Genomic DNA, 22,368 nt, shown 5'->3' with positions numbered 1-22,368 from the left:
AGTAAAAGACATGGATGAGAAATTCTGTACAGAGATACAGATACTAAAAAAGAACCAAACAGAAAAATAAGAAATTAAGCATTTAATAAGTCAAACAATACAGTGGAAAGTTTTAACAAAGTCTTGATGAGTCAGAAGTGTGTTAGTTATTTAGCAAGAGGTATAATTAGTACTTTGATATTGGTTTATTGAACAGCAAACTAAAGTTAAAAAACATTGGGTCATTGAGGAAGAAATATGGGCTTTGATATTAAAACCTAACCATGCCAATCATCGGTTTCTTGATCTGCAATTTTTAAAATTATCCTCTCTAGGTTTCAATTAATTTACTTCTATTAATATATCAAGAAAGGAAGAGGCATGGAGCATATCTCCAACATCCCTGTCTTTCAGCAGAATGCTTTACATAGAATGATAACAGTACTGATACGACTTGGACACCCAGGGCAAATATGAACAAAGAGAAAGGTGCTGGTGGGTGTTTGAGAGACTGCAGAATTTTATACATGCTTATTTAGTGAAGACCTTTCTAGGTCAAAGCCAGTTCACAAAGGCTGTTTAAACCTGCTTTTCCTCAAATACTTAGATACCAACACAAAATACAAACATGTGGAATCAGAGAAATATGACACACATTTAAGGAACAAAACAAGTCTCCAGTATTTGACTCCACAGATAGAGACCTATCAATCACATCACAAACAAAAAGAAATCCCAATAGATATCTTGATGCTTAAGAATACAATAACTGAATCACAGCATTCACTATAGGTGTTCAGCAGATGATCTGATCAAGCATTAGAAAGAATTAGTGACTTAAAATGTGCCATTTGAAAATATACAGTTGGAGATTCCAAGATGTTAGAAAAGGGACAGGGTGGACTACCCTAGGTTGGGAGAAAATAGTTTTAAAAAAATGGGGAAAGTGCATTCTCAGGTGTGGGTTGGAAGGAAAACTGCATTGCAGATTCTTTGGAAAGAAGAGAGATGCCTTGGATCTATTTGAAAGGTGCAGATGCACAGCAAAGAGCATGGACACAACTCCAGCTGCCCTGAGCCAAAGAAAGCACCAGCTTTGGAAAGCAAAGTGAGATCAGACTGCAGCAGCCCCTGCCACTGGTGATATTGTCACAGGGAGAGCCTAGCAGACTGCATTGTCTGAGTCTGGCCCAGAGCCTGAGAGGAGCAGTGTGCCTGATGACCCAGAGAGCATGTTTTGCTCTCCTATGCTTTTGACAATGATGTCCAGCAACTGCAGAGAGACTGTTTTGAACTTAAGAAGGTTGCAGCTGAGGCCCCTCTTGCACGTGTACCCAATAACTCGTGGGGATGGATGCCATCTTGTCAGCAGAGGCAACTGCAGCTGCTCAGGTGCATGCACCTGGCAACCGGGGGTGGGGAGAGAAGGAGCCATTCTGACATTAGTGTTGGCTACAAAACTCTTGTACCTGTGGATGGGACAGGCTAGGGGGTGTTGAATGAATCCTCTGCACCCTGTGACTGTGAGTACCTGTTTGCTGAGACTGTGGGAACTTTGTGACTGCATGACGGGGTGCAGGGCATAGCCGGGGAATCACTGTGCAGCTCCACATGCTCAGAGCTCGCTCATTGCCTGGAGTGTGTCATTGCAACAGGACCCGTGTTCACACTGAGGAATGCACAAATACTTTGCACAGTTCTTGTGGAGGTATGGAAGAGTATTGTACCAACTGAAGGCTAACATCCAGACATTGATCACCATGGAAGAGAGGAGGTGAGAGTGTGATTACACCAACAGGGTTTACCACAACCCCAGCTTCTGTTAACAAGAACAATATCTACCATGTCCAACTTGGGTGTTACCATGGATACTTGCCCCACCCTAAAGCATAGACCAGATTATCTGGGTATTCACTTAAAGAAAAGACATTCTACAATCTGCAAAGGCATAGTCCAAAGATAAAATTCATCACACACACACACACACACACACAAAAGCCAACAAGTATCTCCAAAAATGCTTAAAAATCAATACTGAAATTCAAGAAAAAAGAATGAGAAAGATAACATGACCCTTCCCTCACCAAAGGAATACAAAACACTTCAAAATTAGAACTTGAAGATGAAGAGATTGGTGAAATGACTGAAATGGAATTCAAAAGATTAAACATGGTATTACTCAGAAGCAATGAGATGCAAACCCATGAATTAAATAAATTTCTACATGAAATGAATGAATTTCCAATGAAACTAAGATTTGAAGATAAATCAAAATGAAATATTAGAAATGAAGAATTCAATAGGTCAAATAAAGAATGTGTGGTAGAAATCATTAACAACAGACTTGGTAAGGCCAAAGAAAGAAGACTAGAAGACAAATATTTGGAAATTTTTCAGACCAAAAAGAAGAAATTTGAAAAATTAAAAACAGTATTGGAAATTTATGGGATACTATTAACTATCCCAACATACAGGTCTTAGGAGTTCCTGAAGGTGTTGAATGAAAGCATGGATTAGAAGACCTATTTAGTGAAATAATTACTGAACTTTTCCCCAATTTGGAGGAAGAAAGGGACATCCAAGTACAGAAAGCACATAGAACTTCTAATAGACATGACCAGAAAATATCTTCACCATCACACATTTTAGTCAAACTCTCCACAGTAAATATAAAGAAAAGATTCTAAAATGTGCATACAAGAAATGCCAGATTACTCTCACAGAATATTCAACTAGACTCACAGCTGACTTCTCTTCAGAAATTCTACTGGCTAGGAGAAAATAGAGAGTCATGGTCTAAGTCTTAAGAGAAAAAAAAAAAAAAACTGTCAACCCAGAATACTGCACCATGCAAAGCTCTTATTTATGAGTGAAGGTAAAATAAAGACCTTCCATAGCAAACAAAAATTGAAAGAATTTGTCACCATTTGTCCAACCTTAAAAAAGATGCTTACGGATGTGCTATACACAGAAACACAGAATGGTAGGGATCATTATGAAAGAATGTGAAAGAAAGTCTCACAGTAAAAGTATAAATTAAATCCAAAGCAAACAATACCTGTACTTATGTAAAAATGGCAAGGCCAAGTCATTACTTATTAATAGCTAATTTGAATGAAAATGGCCTAAAATTTCCAATTAAGAGATACAGACTGGCTGAATGGATTAGTAAACAAGACCCATCTATTTGCTGCTTACAAGAAACACACTTCACATGCAAAGATACATGTAGACTGAAAGGATGGAAAAAGATATCCCACACTAATGGAAAGAAGAAGCAAGCAGGTGTAGCCATTCTAGTATCAGACACAGTAAACTTTAACACAAAAACTGTTAAAACGAAGATGAAAATAAAGCATATCAAAATTTATGGGATATAGCAAAAGCAGTGTTAAGAGGAAAGTTTATAGCAATTAGTGCCTATATCAAAAAATTGGAAAGGCACCAAATAAATGAGCTATAAATGCATCGCAAGGACCTCTAAAAACAAGAAACTAGATAAAAAATTAGAAGGAAAGAAATAATTAAAAATATAAAAGAACTAAACAAAATTGAAACCAAAAAAATAAAAGATCAGTGAAATGAAGAGCTGTTTTTTTTTTTTATAAATAAGTATTGATACATTGACCCAACTAACCAAAAACAAGAGGGAGAAGACCCAAATCAATAAAATCTGAGATGGAAAAGGAAATGTAACAAGATACCACAAAAATAAAAAGAATCATCAGGAATTACTACAAAGAGCTGTATGCCAATAACTTGGGAACCCTAGAAGAAAGGGATATGTTCCTGGACACATACAACCTACCCAAATTGAGTTATGAAAACATGTAAAACCTAAATTAAACAATAACTAAGATGGAGATTGAATCCATAATAAAAGCCCTCCCGACAAAGAAAAGCCCAGAACTGCATGACTTTATTACTGAATTCTACCAGACTTTTAAAGAAGTACCAATTCCAATTCTTCTCAAGCTATTCAAAACAATTGAAAGGGGGGGGGGATCCTCCCAAACTCCATCTGGAAGGCAAGCATCATCTTAATTCCTAAACCAGAAAAAGATACAGCAGCAACTATAGATCAATATCCCTGATGAACACTGACGTGAAAATCCTCAACAAAATAGTAGCTAATTTAAATCCAACATATCAGAAAGATCATTCACCCAGACCAAGTAGAATTTATCCCTGGTATGCAGGAAAGGTTCAACATTTACAAGTCAATAAATGTGTTACATCACATTAACAAAGACCACATGATTATCTGAATAGATGCTAAGAAAAACATTTGATGAAATACAAGAGCTTTTTATGATGAAAATGTTAAACTAATTGGGTATAGAAGGAATATTTCTCAACACAATGAAGGCAATTTATGACAAAACCACAGCCTGCATCTTATTGAATGGTGAAAATTTGGAAGCATTCCCACTAAGATCAAGAATCAGACAAGGATGCCCACTCTCAGCATTGCTATTCAATACAATCATGAAAATCTTAGCTAGAGCCATTTGTTAGGTTAGAAAAAGAAGTCAAGGCAATACAGATTAGAAAGGATAAATAAAACTATCCCTATTTGTAGATGACATGATTCTACATATAATAGAACAAAAGGCTCCACTAAGAGACTATTGAAACTCATAAAAGTTTTTAAAGTGGCAGCCCAGATGTCCATCAACTGAAGCCTAGATATAGAAACTGGAGTGTGTGTATAAGAGAATACTACACTGCAGTTAAAAATGAGATCCTGTCTTTTGCAACAAAATGGATGCAACTGGAAACCATTATAGTTAATGAAATAACACAGTCCCAAAAAGAAAATTACCATATGTTCTCTCTGATCTAAGGTAACTGAGTATCCAAAAGTAATCTACAGGAGTGAAATTGACATTTTGAGATTCAATGATTATTTATGTCTCTTGTCTCAATTGTTGAGGAACTCTGTTTTTTTCTTCATAGTTTTTGTTGAATTCTTTATAGTGTAGGGTTAATCTTATGAGTATAAAGTTAGCTAAAAATAGATCTTGTAAAAATTAAGAATGTGAATTGTAGTGGGAGGAAGGATGGGAATATAGGTGGGTTGGATCGCAGGGTGAGAGCTATCATTATGTTCCTGAATCTGTTTATAGAAACAAATGAAATCTGTAAACCTTAAATAAAATTTTAAAAAAGAAAACAAACAAAAAGAAAATAACAATTAAAAGAGAAAAAGGAAAAACATATTGAAGAGCAGCATCTGATTTCCCATCAGAAACTTTTGAGGCCAAAGAGAATGGGGCAATACATTCAATGTATTGGGAAAATGAAAGAAACCAGCAACGAAGAACACTGTGCCTGAAAAACTGTATTTGAAAATGAAGGAGAGTTTTCCAGAAAAAAAATACATAGGAAATTTATCATCAGCTGACCTGTCTTATGTGACAGGCAAAATGACATTCTTTTAAGATAAAAGAAAATGATTCTAAAGAGTAATACTAAAGTACTTAATGTACAAACACAAAAATAGGATAATACTCTACTGGAGGTATCTAAATCACTTTTAATTATGGTATGAGTTAAAAGTCAAACATTAATCATTTCTACAAATATCTTAATATACAATATAAATATGCAAATTATTAATAGAAAGTATGGGGTAATTGTCAGTGTAAAGTTTTTGTATGTGATTTAAGTTCAACTGTTATCAGCTTATTGAGGGAAGAGATGTATAATTTGGGACATGCTCAGGCTGACTTGCCCCAAGTGGTGGAGTTGGAAGCATACCAGGGGATTCCAATTCAATCCCATCGAGGTGGCATGTACCAATGCCATCTCACTGTTCCAGGTGATCAGTTTCAGTTCACAGTTGGTCATGGTGGAGGGACTGGGAGTCAAAGGGAGCACATAGACAAGTCTAGTACCTGCTAACGCTAACCGATGGAGTAAATAAAGGGGAGAGTGATCCAACATGGGAAGTGAGATACTCAGCAGACTCATAGAATGGCAGATGTCCTAAATAGCACTCTGGCCTCAGAATCAGCCCTAAAGGCATTCGGAGCTGGCTGAAAAGCTCATGAGAGTATTTCAGGCATGGAAAGCCAAGACACTCTGGCAAAAGATCTCTGCGAGTGAGATCCCAGTGGAAAGAACAGGTCTTCAAAGAAGGAGGTACCTTTCTCTGAAGGGAGGAGAGAACCTCCACTTTGACTATGACCTTGTCTAAACAAGATAAGAGTCGGAGAACTCAGAGGGCTTCCATAGCCTTGGAAACTCATGACTGGAGCATAGGGAGATTACTGATGCCATAGACAGGAGTGTCAATTGGTAAAGTCAACAACAGGAGTCACTGTGCACTTACTCCTCATGTAGGATCTCTGTCCTTAATGTGCTGTACATTGAGATTTAATGCTATAACAAGTACTCAAACAATATATTTCACTTTGTGTTTCTATGGGGGTGCAAACTGTTGAAATCCTTACTTAATGCATACTAAACTGATCTTCTGTAAAAAAAAAAAAAAAAAAAAAAAGAAATTATCAATTCCCAACTTGACTCTCACTGGGATTAAACATGACAATAGGTCTGCTCTGATTTCATCATCATTTAAAAAAAATCATCTATTATTTTTCACTTTATGTTTCTGTGTGGGAGCAAACTGTTGAAATCCATACTTGATGTATACTAAGCTGATCTTCTGTATATTAAGATAATCAAAAATGAATCTTGATGTGAATGGAAGGGGAGAGGGAGTGGGAAAGGGGAGGGTTTTGGGTGGGAGGGACGGTATGGGGGGGAAGCCATTGTAATCCATAAGTCGTACTTTGGAAATTTATATGCATTAAATAAAAGTTTAAAAAAAATATACTACTATAACATTTTATTAAACTTCATGATAACCACAAAGAAAACATGTGTAGAGGATATATATAAAATAGAAAGAGAAAATAATCGTAGCATATCATGGCAAAAAAAAAGTCACAAAAGAGGATAACAAGATAGAGGAACAATAAAACTATCAGACAAAAATATTTAAAAAAATTACGATAGAAAGTCCATACTTATCCATGATCACTTTAAATGTGAATGGGTTAAACTTTTCAATCAAAAGAGAATGAGTGGCTAAAATCTCCAACTATATATTGTTTGCAAGAGACTCACTTTGGATTTAAGAAAGCACATCTTTTGAAAGTGCATGGATGGAAATTATATTCTAGTACAGAATAACCAGAAAAGAGCATGGGCGGGGGGCAGCGCTGAGGCACAGTGGGTTAAAGCCCCAGCCTGAAGAGCCGGCATCCCATTTGGGTGTGGGTTCTTGTCCAGCTGCTCTACTTCTGATCCAGCTCTCTGCTATGGCCTGGGAAAGCAGTAGAAGACATCCCAAGTCTTTGGGCCTCTGCACCCACGTGGGAGAACCAGAAGAATCTCCTGGCTTCTGACTTCAGATCAGCTCAGCTCCATCTGGGGAGACATCTGGGGAGTGAACCAGTGCATGGAAGACCTCTCTGTCTCTCTCTCTCTCCATAACTCTGATTTCAAATAAATAAAAAATAAATCTTTAAGAAAAAGAGCATGGATGGCTATGATTATATCAAACAAAATAGACTTTACATAAAAATATAAATAAGATTATTATATAATGATAAAGGGTTAATTCATCAGAGAGAAACAAATTATATTATTAGAGCATCTAAATGGACAGATTTAAGGGGAGAAATAGACAGAAATGCAGTGATAATAAGGAATTTCACTACTCCACTTTCTTTTTTATTTTTTGCCAGGCAGAGTTAGACCATGAGAGAGACAGAAAGAGTTTTAAACAGTGAAAGAGAGACAGAGAGAAAGGTCTTCCTTCTGTTGGTTCACTCCCCTAATGGCCGCTATGGCTGGCGTTGCGCTGATCTGAAGCCAGGAGCCGGGTACTTCCTCCTGGTCTCCCATGCGGGTGCAGGGACCCAAGCACTTGGGCCATCCTCCTCTGCCTTCCCGGGCCACAGCAGAGAGCCAGACTGGAAGAGGAGCAACCGGGACTAGAACCTGGGGTGCTGGTGCTGCAGGTGGAGGATTAGCCAAGTGAGCCACAGCTCCACTTTCAACAATGGATAGAATACTCACACAGGAAATCAATAAGGAAAACTGCAAACTAAATATGTCTAATGAATTCATACAAAACATTCCAGTCAACAGCAGAATATATATTCATATTCTTTCATGCACACCTGAGCATTCTCCAGAATAGATAACATGTTAAGTCACAAAATTAGTCTTTGTAAGTTTTAAAAAGCTGAAATCATGTCAAATATTCTTTCTAACCACAATGAAATAAAACAAATAACAGAGGAAAAACTAGAAATTTCACAAATGTGTAGGGATTAAACAACACATTCTTGAACAACCAATTGGTCAAAAGAGAAATCAAAAGGACATTAAAAATATCTTGGGGGAAACCAAAAATAAACACACACATATTCAAGCTTGTTGAACACAGCAAAAGCAGTTCTAACCAGGAAGTTTGCAGTTAAAAAAAAAGAAACAAGGGAAAAATCTGTAAAAGGAGTAAAAGAAAGTTCTCAAGTGAACAACATAACTATACATATCAAGGAACTAGAAAAAGGAGAACTACACCAAAAATTAGTACAATGAAATAAATAATGAAATAGAGAACATAACATGTTTGTAAGTCAACAAAAGAATTTTTTTTAAAACTTAAACATATGGACACACCATCAGCTAGACTAAGAAAAATGAAATACTCAAGTCGTGAAGTCAGAAGTGAAGAGAAATCATTAGTACTGTTGTCACTGAAACAAGAACAATTATCACTGTTATGAACAAGTATATGCCGCCAAACTAGCTACCAAGAAGAAACTGATAACATCCAAAAACATACCAACTCCCATGGCTGAATCATGAAAAAGCAGAAAACTGAGCAAACCAATGACGAAGAAGGAGACTGAATCATTTTAAAACCTCCCAAAAAATAAATGCCCAGGACCAGTTGACTACACTAATGGATTCTATCAAATATTTACAGAAGGTCTTACATTATCCCTTCTCAAACTTTTTCAAAAACATTGAAGGGAGAATACTTCCATATTTATTTTACGAGAAAAGCATTCCTCTGATATAAACAGAAAAGTACAGGGCAGTATTTTTAATTAATATAGATATAAAAATCCTCAACAAAATGCTAGCAAATAGAATCCAACAGCACATTAAAAGGTTTATATGCCGTGATGCATTGATTCTTATCCCTGAGATGTGAGGACAGTTCAACCTGTGTATATTCATGATGTGCTATTCCATATTAGTTGAAGGAAGGCTACAAATGACAGAATCACAAGAGATATAAAAAATGCTTTAGAAAATCTTCAACATATTTTCTTATAAAAGATCTCAACAAACTAATATTGCTGAAATTAATATGGAGCTACAAAAGATTCTAAATAACCAAAGTAATCTTAAGAAAGAGAACCAATCTGGAGGTATCACACTTTCTGACTTTGAGATATATTTAAAATGCATAATTAAAATAGTATGTTATTTGTATAAGAACAGACATGTTGGGCAATGGAACAGAGTACCCAGAAATAAACCCATGCTTCTATAGTTAGCTGTTCTTTTTATAAGGCTGCAAGAATATACAGTATAAAAAAAGGATGGGTAATGGTGTTCAGAAAATGGAGTATCTATGTGCAAAGGAATTAATTTGGATCCTAATTATACATTACACAAAAATCAACTCAAAATCTATTAATTTAATCAATTTAAACAAAAGACCTGAGAATATATTACTTCTAGAAGTTACCATGGGGGGAAGTTCACAAAAGTAGTCTTGTCAATGATTTCCTGGATATAATTTCAAAATTTAAATAATAAAAGCGAAAATATACAAGTGGCACTACATCAAACTAAGCAGCTCCTGAACAGCAAAGGAAACAATCACCAGAATGCAATGTAAACTTATGGAACAGGAGAAAACATTTGCAAATCATATCAGTGATAAGGGTCTTAAAATCCAAAAAATGGTTACTCCTATAACTCAATAGCATAAAAAAGCAAAAGAAAAAAAAGTCACCAAATCAAACAGTAAAACTGATCCAAAACCTTAAATAAGAGACATTTCTCCAACAAAAACATCACAAATCATAAGAGAAATACAAATTAAAACCAAAATGAAATATAACACACCTGTTAGAGTGGCTATTAACATCAGTGTTAGCAAGGATATGAAGAAATTGTAAAACTTTTGATGGGAATTTAAAATGGTACAGCTTCTATGTAAACAGCATTCACACAAAAAGAGAGGAACACACAGAGAACAGCATGTGACCAGGAGGGAGAGACTGGAGTTACACTGGCATAAGCCAAAGAATCCCTAGATCATCAGAAGCTGGGAGGTACAAAGTTAAGACCCTCCTCTACAAGCTTTGAAAAGGCATGTGCCGGGCAACGCTTTGATTTTGAATTTCTTACCTCCAGATCTGTTAGAGAATACATTTCTTTTGACTCAAGCTATCTAATTTTCGGCATTTTGTTATGGCAGCCTTATGGAACTAATACAGTTGATTGATGTGAAGACTAACAAAATAAAAATCTCAAGAGTGTGCTTGATTATGACATTCAACAAACCATAAGGTTCACTGCCTATGTAATGTATTCTATAATATAAATGCTTTGAGTTGAGGAACCATACTTATATTCATCCTACCGAGGCATCAGTCTAATACACACCACACAAAACAGTAACTCAGGAGACAATAAACTACTTTGAATAATGAGGAAATTTTTCTTAGTCAATCCTCTGTAAGACATGTTAGAGAATATGAAATAGTTGATATAGTGCTTAGAAGTTTATGACATGGAAATTCCTTTCTGTGCAAAAAAAATATGATTAAGTATATTTATGATTTTATACTGCCCAATTATTTGAAAAATAAATTAAGTTCTATTGAAACTAATGAATAATTACTATTAAAGTTTATATTATGTTTTTAGAGGAAATAATTATTCATTTCTTTCAAGGTAATGAAAAAATTTTTGAAATACTTATCTTCTTTTTTTGTTGGTTGAAATTATCAATGATTACACCAATAAACAAATTCAAAGTGAAGAAGGACCCAAAGATGATAAAAATGACAAAATAAATATACATGTAGAGGTTGTGTTCATAACTGGGCTGTTGGTCGACCTATAAAATTAACACAAGTTAGTTGTTATTTGACAATAACATTCATGATTTTTTCTTGTAATCTGACAAAGTAATCAAAACAATCCTTGGTAAACTTGACATTTCAGAAACCATAGCATTGTTGAGGCCTAACATAATGATTTTTATAAAATTTAATTAACAATGAACAAATAGTTAATACATGTGTACTGTAATCATAAGTATAATCTTCAAATGACAATCAAGGGTCTATCTATATATGATCCTTGTTCTCAGATTGCTGGGATAATTTAGCAAGTAAATGACCTAGGAAATGTTTTTTCTTTACAAAAAGAAACTATGAAAGAGGAAAAAAGATCCCATCTATGTAAACTTTGCTTTTTTTCTCCCCAATTTGGTTACAAAAATGCCTTTACTGAATTTTGTGACAAGATAAACTAGCAATTAATTTTTCAAATTTATTAATATTGAATTCATTTTACATACACTGTTTAAGGTGCTTCAAAATATAAAAAAAAGGAAAACTATGAATAAATTTTTCTGTTTTTATTGGATAAGTTAATATATACTGAGTACTTATTGTATAGCTATACTTGCATTTTCTTATTGGATCCTCACAGGAGCCCTACGACTTAGGAACCAGATTATTTTTATTTCTACAGAGGAATAAATTTAGGCTCAGAGAAATAAGGTAGTCCGCTCAAACTAAATTGTATAGCTTTGATGATGTGGTAGTCAGGATCTGTCTCTAAATGCTACACTTAGAACAACTAAGTTCCTATCCCAGTGGAAGTTCTTCACTGTATAAATACCAAGCATTCCATGGAGCTATAATTTGAAAAATACCAAGCTATACTAAGGGACTTGGGCATGTGTAAGATTTAGTGGTATGCTCTCCAACACTTACATTAACAGAATCAACTGCTGCATACATAATATCCATCCAGCCTTTAAATGTTGCCTGTAAACACATTAATAAAATTTGAATGCAAATCACATACTCTAAAATAGACATAAATGCAGTCTTGTCTGTTTAGTGTTAAAACATTTAGTAAGTAATATTATACTAGTAAAATTTGCTGTATTTCAAAATATGAGTTTAATATAAAAAAGTTATTTTCAATCAATTTCCACTAAAATAAATACCAAGTTTCATGAAAGGAGTCACTTACAACTTGAAGCAGAGATAGGTAACCAAGTCCAACATTATCGAAGTTCACTTTTAGGTTTTTCCACCTCACATTTTGACTACCATTCATAAGGGCAAAACACTCAGAACGATTTGAAACTTGTTTTGTAGGAAATCGTGAATCATCTGTGGTGTTAACACACTGATAAAACTTGCCAGCAAACAAATTTACTCCCATGATGCTAAATATTAGCCAGAATATAAGACATACAAGTAGCACATTCATGATGGAAGGAATTGCTCCTATGAGTGCGTTTACAACCACCTAATATTCAAAAGAAAGAAAAGGTTTATTAAAGATTAGTCAAAAATGTTAAATAGGCAACATTAAAGAAAAACAATGCAGGATTACAGAATGAGATATGCTGCCTTTAAATATTTAAGACATCAAATCAACTGGTGAACATGTATATCTAGTGAATGCCTACTACATGCTCATCAATGGACCTGTTTAGACAACATGAAACATGAACTCTGTGATCAACAGGTTTGCAAATTCCATCTTTTACATGGTAGAACTCTCAGCAATATAGCTAAGATAATATGGCAGCTTAAAGAAAGGATAAAGATAAATAAACCAAGAATATAAAATTGATAAGATAAAGTCTAAAACCCACACACTCTAGAAAAAAACCACAAAAATAGTAAAATATGAACTTAAAGATTCATCTCTCTATAATTAGCAGTACTAAATATTCCCCTAGGTAGAGAAACTGATGCTGGATATGCAATGTTTAAGATTGAGAATTATTTAGTGGATTAAACCCCTTAAATTTAGATAATTCTACCAAATGAGAGCAGTATTTTTGAATTCATTGTTGTAACTATAAAAATATTTTTCAGGTTGAGTGAGTGTATGACCTATCAGTTAAAATGCTCACATCCCGGGCCAGCGCTGTGGCGCAGAGGGTTAATGCCCTGGCCTAAGGCGCCGGGATCCCATATGGACGCCGGTTCTAGTCCCGGCTGCTCCACTTCTGATCCAGATCTCTGCTGAAGCCTGGGAAAGCAGTAGAAGATGGCCCAGGTCCTTGGGCCCCTGCACCTGCATGGGATACCCAGAAGAAGCTCCTGGCTTCGGATTGGCGCAGCTCCAGCTGTTGCGGCCATCTTGGGGAGTGAACCAACAGATGGAGGACCTTTCTCTCTGTCTCTACTTCTCTCTGTGTAACTCTGTCTTTCAAATAAAAAAAAAAAATGCTCACATCCCATACTGGTGTGATTAGGTTCCAGTCCTGGCTCTGCTCCTGATCCCAACTCCCCGGTAGTGTGCATCCTGGGAGGAAGAAGGTACTGCTTGGGAAGCTGGGTCCTGGAACCCATGCAGTAGATCCAGCTTAGGATCCTGGATCCTGTCTTTTGCTTTTATAGCCCTAGCCACTGTGGGAATTAGGAATAAACCAGCAGATGGGGGTGTCTGTCTCTGTCTCTGATCTCTGAAATGAACTAATAATAATAATTATTATTTTTTGACAGGCAGAGTTAGAGAGAGAGAGAGACAGAGAGAAAGGTCTTCCTTCGGTTGGTTCACCCTCCAAGCCAGGTGCTTCCTCCTGGTCTCCCATGGGGTGCAGGGCCCAAGGACTTGAGCCATCCTCCACTGCCTTCCCGGGCCACAGCAGAGAGCTGGCCTGGAAGAGGGGCAACCGGGATAGAATCCGGTGCCCCGACCGTGACTAGAACCCGTGGTGCTGGCGCCGCATGCGGAGGATTAGCCTAGTGAGCCGCGGCGCCGGCCTAAATAATTATTTTTGTATGAGTCCTTAGCTAAGTATAGTTAGTGCTGGCCTAACTAAATGAAGATGAGGCCTCATTTTTCATGAACGTTTCTGTTATTTCTGCTTTTCCACTACTGACCACCAGTATCTCTTGCTACTTCATTTCCTTCCACAACTTTTGTAGCACTCATAATCTCTAAACCTTCTCTCTCCCTCCTTTAAAACCTACCTTTCTTCTTACACTCAGCTCTTGCCCCAGCTGAGTACAAATATTCTAAAGATTAATTTTTAGGCAGATAGTATTGTGGCCCCTCCTTTGTTGCAATATATCACACAGCCTCTCAATATACTGACAAATGGGGAAATATTAGGAATCTCGGACTCTCTATAAGATTGTTTAGAGCAAGGGCTGTCAAACATTTTCTTAAGTGTTTTTTGGCTCTGTGGGTTATTTGATCTCTATTGTAACTATTTAACTTTATCATTATAGCCAAAGAACACACATAAAATGGACATGGCAACATTTCAGACCTTATGGGCTGTAGTTTGCTGAGTCCTTGTCCAGAGCTTTGATTATTACTCTGGAGTACCTGATCCTGTGCGGGTTCCATGGGATTATGACAATATATAAAAAGCATTGTGTCTGGGCTTTTTTTTTTTTGAGAGATGTTTCATACTTTAATCAATTCCTTATGGAGTATACTAAAGAAGGTTGGTAAGAACAGAACTAGAGAGTAAGTCCAAAGTGGTCATCTCTTGTTCAAGCACACGTTTTCATCCTGCTGTCTTGCTCCCCTCCCCACTATGCTTATCACTTAGCTACACAATTCCTTCTAATCATTGCCCATAAACTCTTTGCCTCTCTACCATGTAGCATAGCTACTTAGAATACTTAGTGTTTGTGATTGGATAATGCTCTTTCACTCATGGGTCCAATGTCACCCCCTTCCCAGACTTGGCCCAGCAGGCACTCCATCCTACAGAGTATTCCTGTAGCATTCTGTGTTTACGATTTTATGGTATCTATTGCAGAATAATTACTGTTCTCCTGTCTCTTCTCTGACCACTGGTCCTACTCACTTTTGGGAGACTGAGGTCTATTTGCCACTGTACTCTGTGCTTTTTGTTTTTAATAGCACAACAGCCAAAACACAAAGTTGGTGTTCAAAAAATGTAAGGGCAGAATAATGAGCCACTGCAGGAGGTGGTTAGTTATTATGGTGACCAGAACCCAATAGGGTGAGTCAATAAATTCAAAAGGCTCAGGACTCAAAGGAAGCTACAAATGCCTCAAATAATATTATTTTATTTATTTTTCAAAATGATACTGCAGTATACAAATGTTTCCTTTTGCATGTTTAGCAAATGTAACTCCATAGATACATTTTCCCCTCACAGTATATGAAAGAATTTTTCTGAACGCATTTTTCATATATTATAGGTAAAGAACAGACAACAGCAAACAGGGTAAAATAAAGGACTAGCTTAAATCATTTAAGGAAGTAGGTTTGTGAGGCAAGGATGTTCTTTGTTCATGAAAATGTCATATGCAATATGCAGAAATCCAGAGATCAATCATAAGGTCTTGACAGGATAATGTTCTATAAATGCTCAAAAATTATGCCAATGTCAATGAGTTCCAATACCATCTTTTTGCATAAAATGAAATTTGTAGTTTCACATTTGTTGAATGATAAAGAGCATTTGAATTTTTTCTTTGAAAAAAGTATAATAATAATCTCTCTTATATACTTGGGAGCTAAACATACTAGACACATTAAGTAATAGAGGTTATTGTTATATTTAATTACTAGAGATTATAGTCATAATTAGTTTTTAGCAGGGATAACAATGAAGATCTGCTAGGCTGAACGATCTCTAATGTTCACCTAAGGCTGATAAAACTTAGATTTCCAAGCTCAGAGCTTCTGACTCAGTAGGGTCTGTGGAGAGCCCCAAGAATTCACATTTCTACTAAGTTCTCAGATGATGCTGATGCAAACTGTGGGTCACTGACCACACTCAGAAGCGGTGAGGTAGACATCTTCATGTTAAATGACTCAGGCTATGGGTAGAAAGGGAGTCATGTAAATATATATATCAACCTAATATCTGCACATAGGAGAAGAATGCTCAGTTATGTCTGGTGGCAGCAACTTTAAATTGAGACTTAAAACACAGGTAGGTGTTTGTCTGCTATACAGATGGTGATGAAATGCGATCCCAGAAGGTCAAGGTAAGTATTCCAAGTCAAGGGAATAATAGAGGCATGCAAAAGCAAGTATGAATATGAAGAAGAAATTCAAGATGACTTGCAACAAAAAATATTGACTAATTACAGAGAATATGATAATTTTCCTCCACATATTTTATGAAGAGGTTGCTAATTTAATACAGCCTTTAAAGTTAGGGTGGTGGTCGTGGTTATTTGTCTCTGCTAGATGAATCTCTTTACATACACTATGTATCCTCCTGAACTCTAAGAGCTTTACTTTCACAACTGTAATTTGGCTATAATTCCACTTGCTTTGAAACATCATTTTGAGGAGGAAACTAAATGTTATAGCTGATATTACTTCAATCCATGTCCTTTCTTATGCTCACTTCACAGGACAGTTCCTTAAAAATATTATTTGAGCACCTATCACAGGGAAATCCTTTATGGTTTATATAGGATAGATGGTATTAGGATCAATAGTGATTCCTTTTGCTAGAATTTGTAGTATACAGATTTCCATTTAAAAGGAAAATCGCATATTTGGATTACTACTGCCTAACAATATTAGATAAAAGGAAGCAAAGTGTATTTGACTTATTCCTTTATTAAAAAATAGGGACTGGCATTGTGGCATAGTGGGTAAGGCTGCAACCTGAAATGCCAGCATTCCATGTGGGCACTGATTTGTGTCCCAGCTCCTGCACTTCCTGTCACCTCTGCTAGTGACTTCAGAAAAGCATGGGAAGATGGCCCAAAGTGCTTGAGCCCCTCTGCCCACATGGGAGACATGGATGAAACTACTGGCCATTGTGGCCATATGGGGAGTGAACCAGTGGATGGAAGATTCTTTCTTTCTCTTTCTCCCACTCTCTGTAGCTCTGGACTTCAAATGGATAAATCTTTAAAAAAACTCTGAAAGCTTGTGCACATATGAACACATATGCACACTTATATACATAAGCAGTCCACATTTATGTATGTAGGTATATGTGTGTAAGTATATGTAAGCCACAATGTATATAACCCACTTTTCCATATTTCATAGTTTATTAAAAAATAAAAAAACTATATTTCTTACCCTCATTCCTTCAAACCTTGATAACGCTCTTAGAGGTCTCAAAGCTCGAAGAGTCCGAAGGGATTTAATAGGGCCAAGGTCTGAGTAGCCAAGTGTGTTTGCCACTAAAGTAACCAAAGAAACCTATCAAAAGAAAATTTACATTAATTATTTTAATGAAATGATAATGCACCATGGAAAAGTCTCTTGCATTGCTTATTCAAAGAAGCTGAACCAGAACCGTACCATTTTACGTTCACAGTTATCCAATCATTGCCTGAAAAATGAGTAAGTCAAAGGATTTTTGAAAGGAAGTAGATTTTAAGGAAAGCTAACCAAATAATAAGAAATAGGAATGTGGATTTTTTATTATATCCAAATAGCAGTCACCTGCTTTTTACAATTTTGTAAACAATGTTTATACACAAGGTTTATTTTGGCACCAGAATTTTGAAATCCATGCATAGGGTTCCAATAATATACATTTATCATGAAATTTTTGTTGACTTTTCACATGCATAGATTTCAAAAACTTTTTGCACTAAAATATACTTTAATGCCACTTTCCAGGAAATTTTTGAAGTTCTCTCATACATATTAAATATAAGAACCTAACTAGGACTACTACTAGCATTAATTTGAGATTAAATTCAGATCCTAACAACACATATGATTCTGAAGTTAATCATGATAGTGTGGCAATAGCTCAAAAACCCAAGTCACAGTATAAACACTATCCAAACGCATTCTGAAGACTCATGAATTTGAGATGGGGTAAATTTCCATTCAATATTGCTTTTGACCTTTGATTTCTCAGTATTGGTACAAAGGAGCTGTCTTGTAATCACTGGTAGGAGAAATTCTCAATTACATTAAACACAGAATGAGAGTACATGATATCACTGGTTTCACAATCAACAGAGATACTGTAATAAGAACATCACCATTTTAGATCAGTGACAATGACTATAACCAGCAGGAGTTTGTGTTATTATAAATTATTTTAGAAGAAAAAACGTAGACACAAATAAAGTCAATACACATTTCAGTCACAGAGCAATGAGCTCCTCAATAAAGTTAGATATGGAACAGTGCATGCATTGTTTATTAATAAGTTCAATTTACTCACTGATTTCATACTATGTATAGCAGAAGACAATGCCTAATAAGGAACAATGTCTGGAATGTCTTCATCATGAATTAAGGTATTGACTAAGTTCAAGTATTCCAGGGATTAATATGAACACCTAAGAATCGACTTACTTATAATTAAGTATTAACAGAGTAGAACTCTTTTCTCACAGGTTCACTGCTTCTATCAGAGACAAGTTGAATCATTTATGAAGCAGGTGGAAATAATGTTCCTCTCCATGTTGTTACTTCTGAATTTTTTCACTAAATGTAATACAACCATTTACTTTTAATTCCTTAAACTGTATATTTAGCAGCACTATTCCTTGTACCACTCTTAAAATCCCCCATTAAGGTTTTTTTTTTCATATAAATATACTTTATAAAAGGGTGCTTTTGTTTTAATCAGAACAAAATAATGTTTTAAAATGCCCATTGAAATTTGAATAGCCTCTAAGGAAGTGAGATGCCTGTTCTCCAAATCACTGTTTAATTTAATGATATTAAATGTAATATATGCATATTGATAAAACTACAGTAAAGTCTGTAAGAATATGCATCTATGTGTGCATCTACCTATATCTGTCCATCCTTCCATCCATTCATCCAGTTACACATTCTTACATGCATTCTTACAGGCATTGTCTTCTGCTATACATAGTATATATATATATATATGTATGTATATATATATATGCACATGGATGGAACAAAACAACTCTAAAATCTGCAGAAGGAACAAAAAACTCTAAAATCTATAACTAAATATAAGCTATTTCTTCTCTAATGACAAAGTTTAGATTTCTAAAATCTGGGAGAATTGGTAAGATATTGAGGAGTATGTTCCAAGAAAAATAATATTTGGAGATAGAAGGCATGGACTATTTTAAGAAGGCCTTTTTAAACTGTATAAATATATTTAGTAAGAGATTTCTAAATTATAGCATTAGAATATAACACAATATAGAATACACTGAATAATTGCCAATAATAGATATTGTACCCTTAAATTCTATTTGAGATTCCTTGGTCTCACAAACGGTTTTAACATTTATTTCCTGACAATCTCAGTGAAAATTTCACTAAAACACATTTTTGCTTTATTAAAATAGTACATAAACTGAAGATTTTAATGTACTTTCCATGATCAAAATATTCAACAGCTCTTTGAATGTATTACTTAAAATAATGCCAGCTTCTCTGCTCCAGTGATTCTAGAGATGAGTATGCTGCAGCATACAGATACAGACAAGGGCTGTCATCTATTCTAATTTTTCCTATCATCATAACTGAGACATATAGTTTGAAATCCTGTATCTTCCTTTCCCATTAATATAAAGTTAGCGCAACAGATAAAGGGTTAAAAACCAGAATCTACAAAGAGATCAAGAAACTCCACAACATCAAAACAAACAACCCACTTAAGAGATGGGCCAAGGACCTCAATAGACATTTTTCAAAAGAGGACATCCAAATGGCCAACAGGCACATGAAAAAATGTTCAAGGTCATTAGCAATCAGGGAAATGCAAATCAAAACCACAATGAGGTTTCACCTCACCCCGGTTAGAATGGCTCACATACAGAAATCTACCAACAACAGATGCTGGCGAGGATGTGGGGAAAGAGGGACACTAACCCACTGTTGGTGGGAATGCAAACTGGTCAAGCCACTATGGAAGTCAGTCTGGAGATTCCTCAGAAACCTGAATATAACCCTACCGTTTGACCCAGCCATCCCACTCCTTGGAATTTACCCAAAGGAGTTTAAATTGGCAAACAAAAAAGCGGTCTGCACCCTAATGTTTATCGCAGCACAATTCACAATAGCCAAGACCTGGAACCAACCTAAATGCCCATCAACGGTAGACTGGATAAAGAAATTATGGGATATGTATTCTTTAGAATACTATACCGCAGTAAGAAACAACGAAATCCAGTCATTTGCAACAAAATGGAGGAATCTGGAACACATCATGCTGAGTGAAGTAAGCCATTCCCAAGGGACAAATACCATATGTTCTCCCTGATCAGTGACAACTGACTGAACACCAAAAAGGAAACCTCCTGAAGTGAAATGGACACTATGAGAAACAGTGACTTTATCAGCATAGCCCTGACTGTTAATGGACAACTTAATACATTATCCCTCTTAGTAGTTTCTTTGTCTGTTCTACTTAATATGACTGGTTTAATTCTGTAATTATCACACAGTTATTCTTAAGTGTTGAAAATTAACTGAAATGTGATCCCTGTTAAACATAAGAGTGGGAATAAGAGAGGGAAGAGATGTACAATTTGGGACATGCTCAAGCTGACTTGCCCCAAATGATAGAGTTAGAAACATACCAGGGGACTCCAATTCAATCCCATCAAGGTGGCATGTACCAATGCCATCTCACTATTCCAAGTGATCAATTTCAGTTCACAATTGATCATAATGAAAGGACTAAGAGTCAAAGGGAGCACATAAACAAGTCTAGTACCTGCTAACACTAACCGATAGAATAAATAAAGGGGAGAGTGATCCAACATGGGAAGTGAGATACTCAGCAGACTCATAGAATGGCAGATGTCCTAAATAGCACTCTGGCCTCAGAATCAGCCCTAAAGGCATTCGGATCTGGCTGAAAAGCCCATGAGAGTATTTCAGGCATGGAAAGCCAAGACACTCTGGCAAAAAGATCTCTGTGAGTGAGATCCCAGTGGAAAGAACAGGTCTTCAAAGAAGGAGGTACCTTTCTCTGAAGGGAGGAGAGAACCTCCACTTTGACTATGACCTTGTCTAAACAAGATAAGAGTCGGAGAACTCAGAGGGCTTCCATAGCCTTGGAAAATCATGACTGGAGCATAGGGAGATTACTGATGCCATAGACAGGAGTGTCAATTTGTAAAGTCAACAACAGGAGTTACTGTGCACTTACTCCTCATGTAGGATCTCTGTCCTTAATGTGCTGTATATTGAGATTTAATGCTATAACGAGTACTCAAACAGTATATTTCACTTTGTGTTTCTATGGGGGTGCAAACTGTTGAAATCTTTACTTAATGTATACTAAACTGATCTTTTGTAAAAAAAAAAAAAAAGAAAGAAATTATCAATTCCCAACTTGACTCTCACTGGGATTAAACATGACAATAGGTCTGATCTGATTTCATCATCATTTAAAAAAATCATCTATTATTTTTCACTTTATGTTTCTGTGTGGGAGCAAACTGTTGAAATCCTTACTTAATGTATACTAAGCTGATCTTCTGTATATTAAGATAATCGAAAATGAATCTTGATGTGAATGGAAGGGGAGAGGGAGTGGGCAAGGGGAGGGTTGTGGGTGGGAGGGACAGTATGGGGGGGAAGCCATTGTAATCCATAAGTCGTACTTTGGAAAGTTATATTCATTAAATAAAAGTTAAAAAAAATATAAAGTTAGCTAGCTTTTGTCCTGCCATTTTTATATAAGTGTCAGCTCACATATCAGATACACTCTTCATCCTATTTATCTTATCATTTTTAATTGTGAAAAGTCAGTATTTCCTCTTTCTGATCTGTGCCTTTGGCTGTTTCTGTCATCATGTCCCACCCACTAGTTGTACATTTTGTTCTAATCGCTAACAGGAATGATATTCATATCACATATTTTTCTAAAATCTCATATCCTTTTACTGAAGAAAAGGCTTGGGAAAATAAATTATCAATGTTAGGTACAGAGGAGAATTTACATTTCTTCAAGGAGATCTATTATTTTTCACAGTTTTCACTGTGTACCAATATTTCTTTTCTTTTCTTTTTTTTTTTTTTTTTTTTTTTGGACAGGCAGAGTTAGACAGTGAGAGAGAGACAGAGAGAAAGGTCTTCCTTTTACGTTGGTTCACCCGTCAGATGGCCACTACAGCTGGCACACTGTGCCGATCTGAAGCCAGGAGCCAG

General features: G+C 35.9%; 1 protein-coding gene and 1 long non-coding RNA gene across 5 annotated transcripts in view; one reads left to right on the top strand and one right to left on the bottom strand.

The window, feature by feature from the left end:
- Positions 1 to 22,368, bottom strand: part of SCN9A (sodium voltage-gated channel alpha subunit 9) — a 185,675-nt gene that overhangs the window by 9,175 nt on the left and 154,132 nt on the right. For 2 of the 3 annotated variants that reach the window (XM_070069809.2, NM_001082358.2), the window contains exons 21-24: positions 17,332 to 17,454; positions 12,301 to 12,582; positions 12,036 to 12,089; positions 11,012 to 11,149 (exon numbers count right to left, since the gene is read on the bottom strand). In XM_070069809.2, the coding sequence (XP_069925910.2) occupies positions 11,012 to 11,149; positions 12,036 to 12,089; positions 12,301 to 12,582; positions 17,332 to 17,454 (597 nt within the window). Of the gene's footprint in view, positions 1 to 10,963; positions 11,150 to 12,035; positions 12,090 to 12,300; positions 12,583 to 17,331; positions 17,455 to 22,368 lie in introns of those variants that run through there. The other variant, XM_089327925.1, reaches the window with a different exon arrangement.
- The window catches only part of LOC127491606 (uncharacterized), a 140,264-nt gene that overhangs the window by 94,229 nt on the left and 23,667 nt on the right, over positions 1 to 22,368 (top strand). The gene's annotated exons all lie outside the window — the stretch shown is intronic.

This window comes from Oryctolagus cuniculus, chromosome 3 (genome assembly GCF_051225735.1).
Source record: "Oryctolagus cuniculus isolate XC-2025 breed Fujian yellow rabbit chromosome 3, ASM5122573v1, whole genome shotgun sequence".
In the NCBI taxonomy this organism is placed as follows: Eukaryota; Metazoa; Chordata; class Mammalia; order Lagomorpha; family Leporidae; genus Oryctolagus; species Oryctolagus cuniculus.
This window is presented reverse-complemented; position numbering and strand designations above follow the sequence as displayed.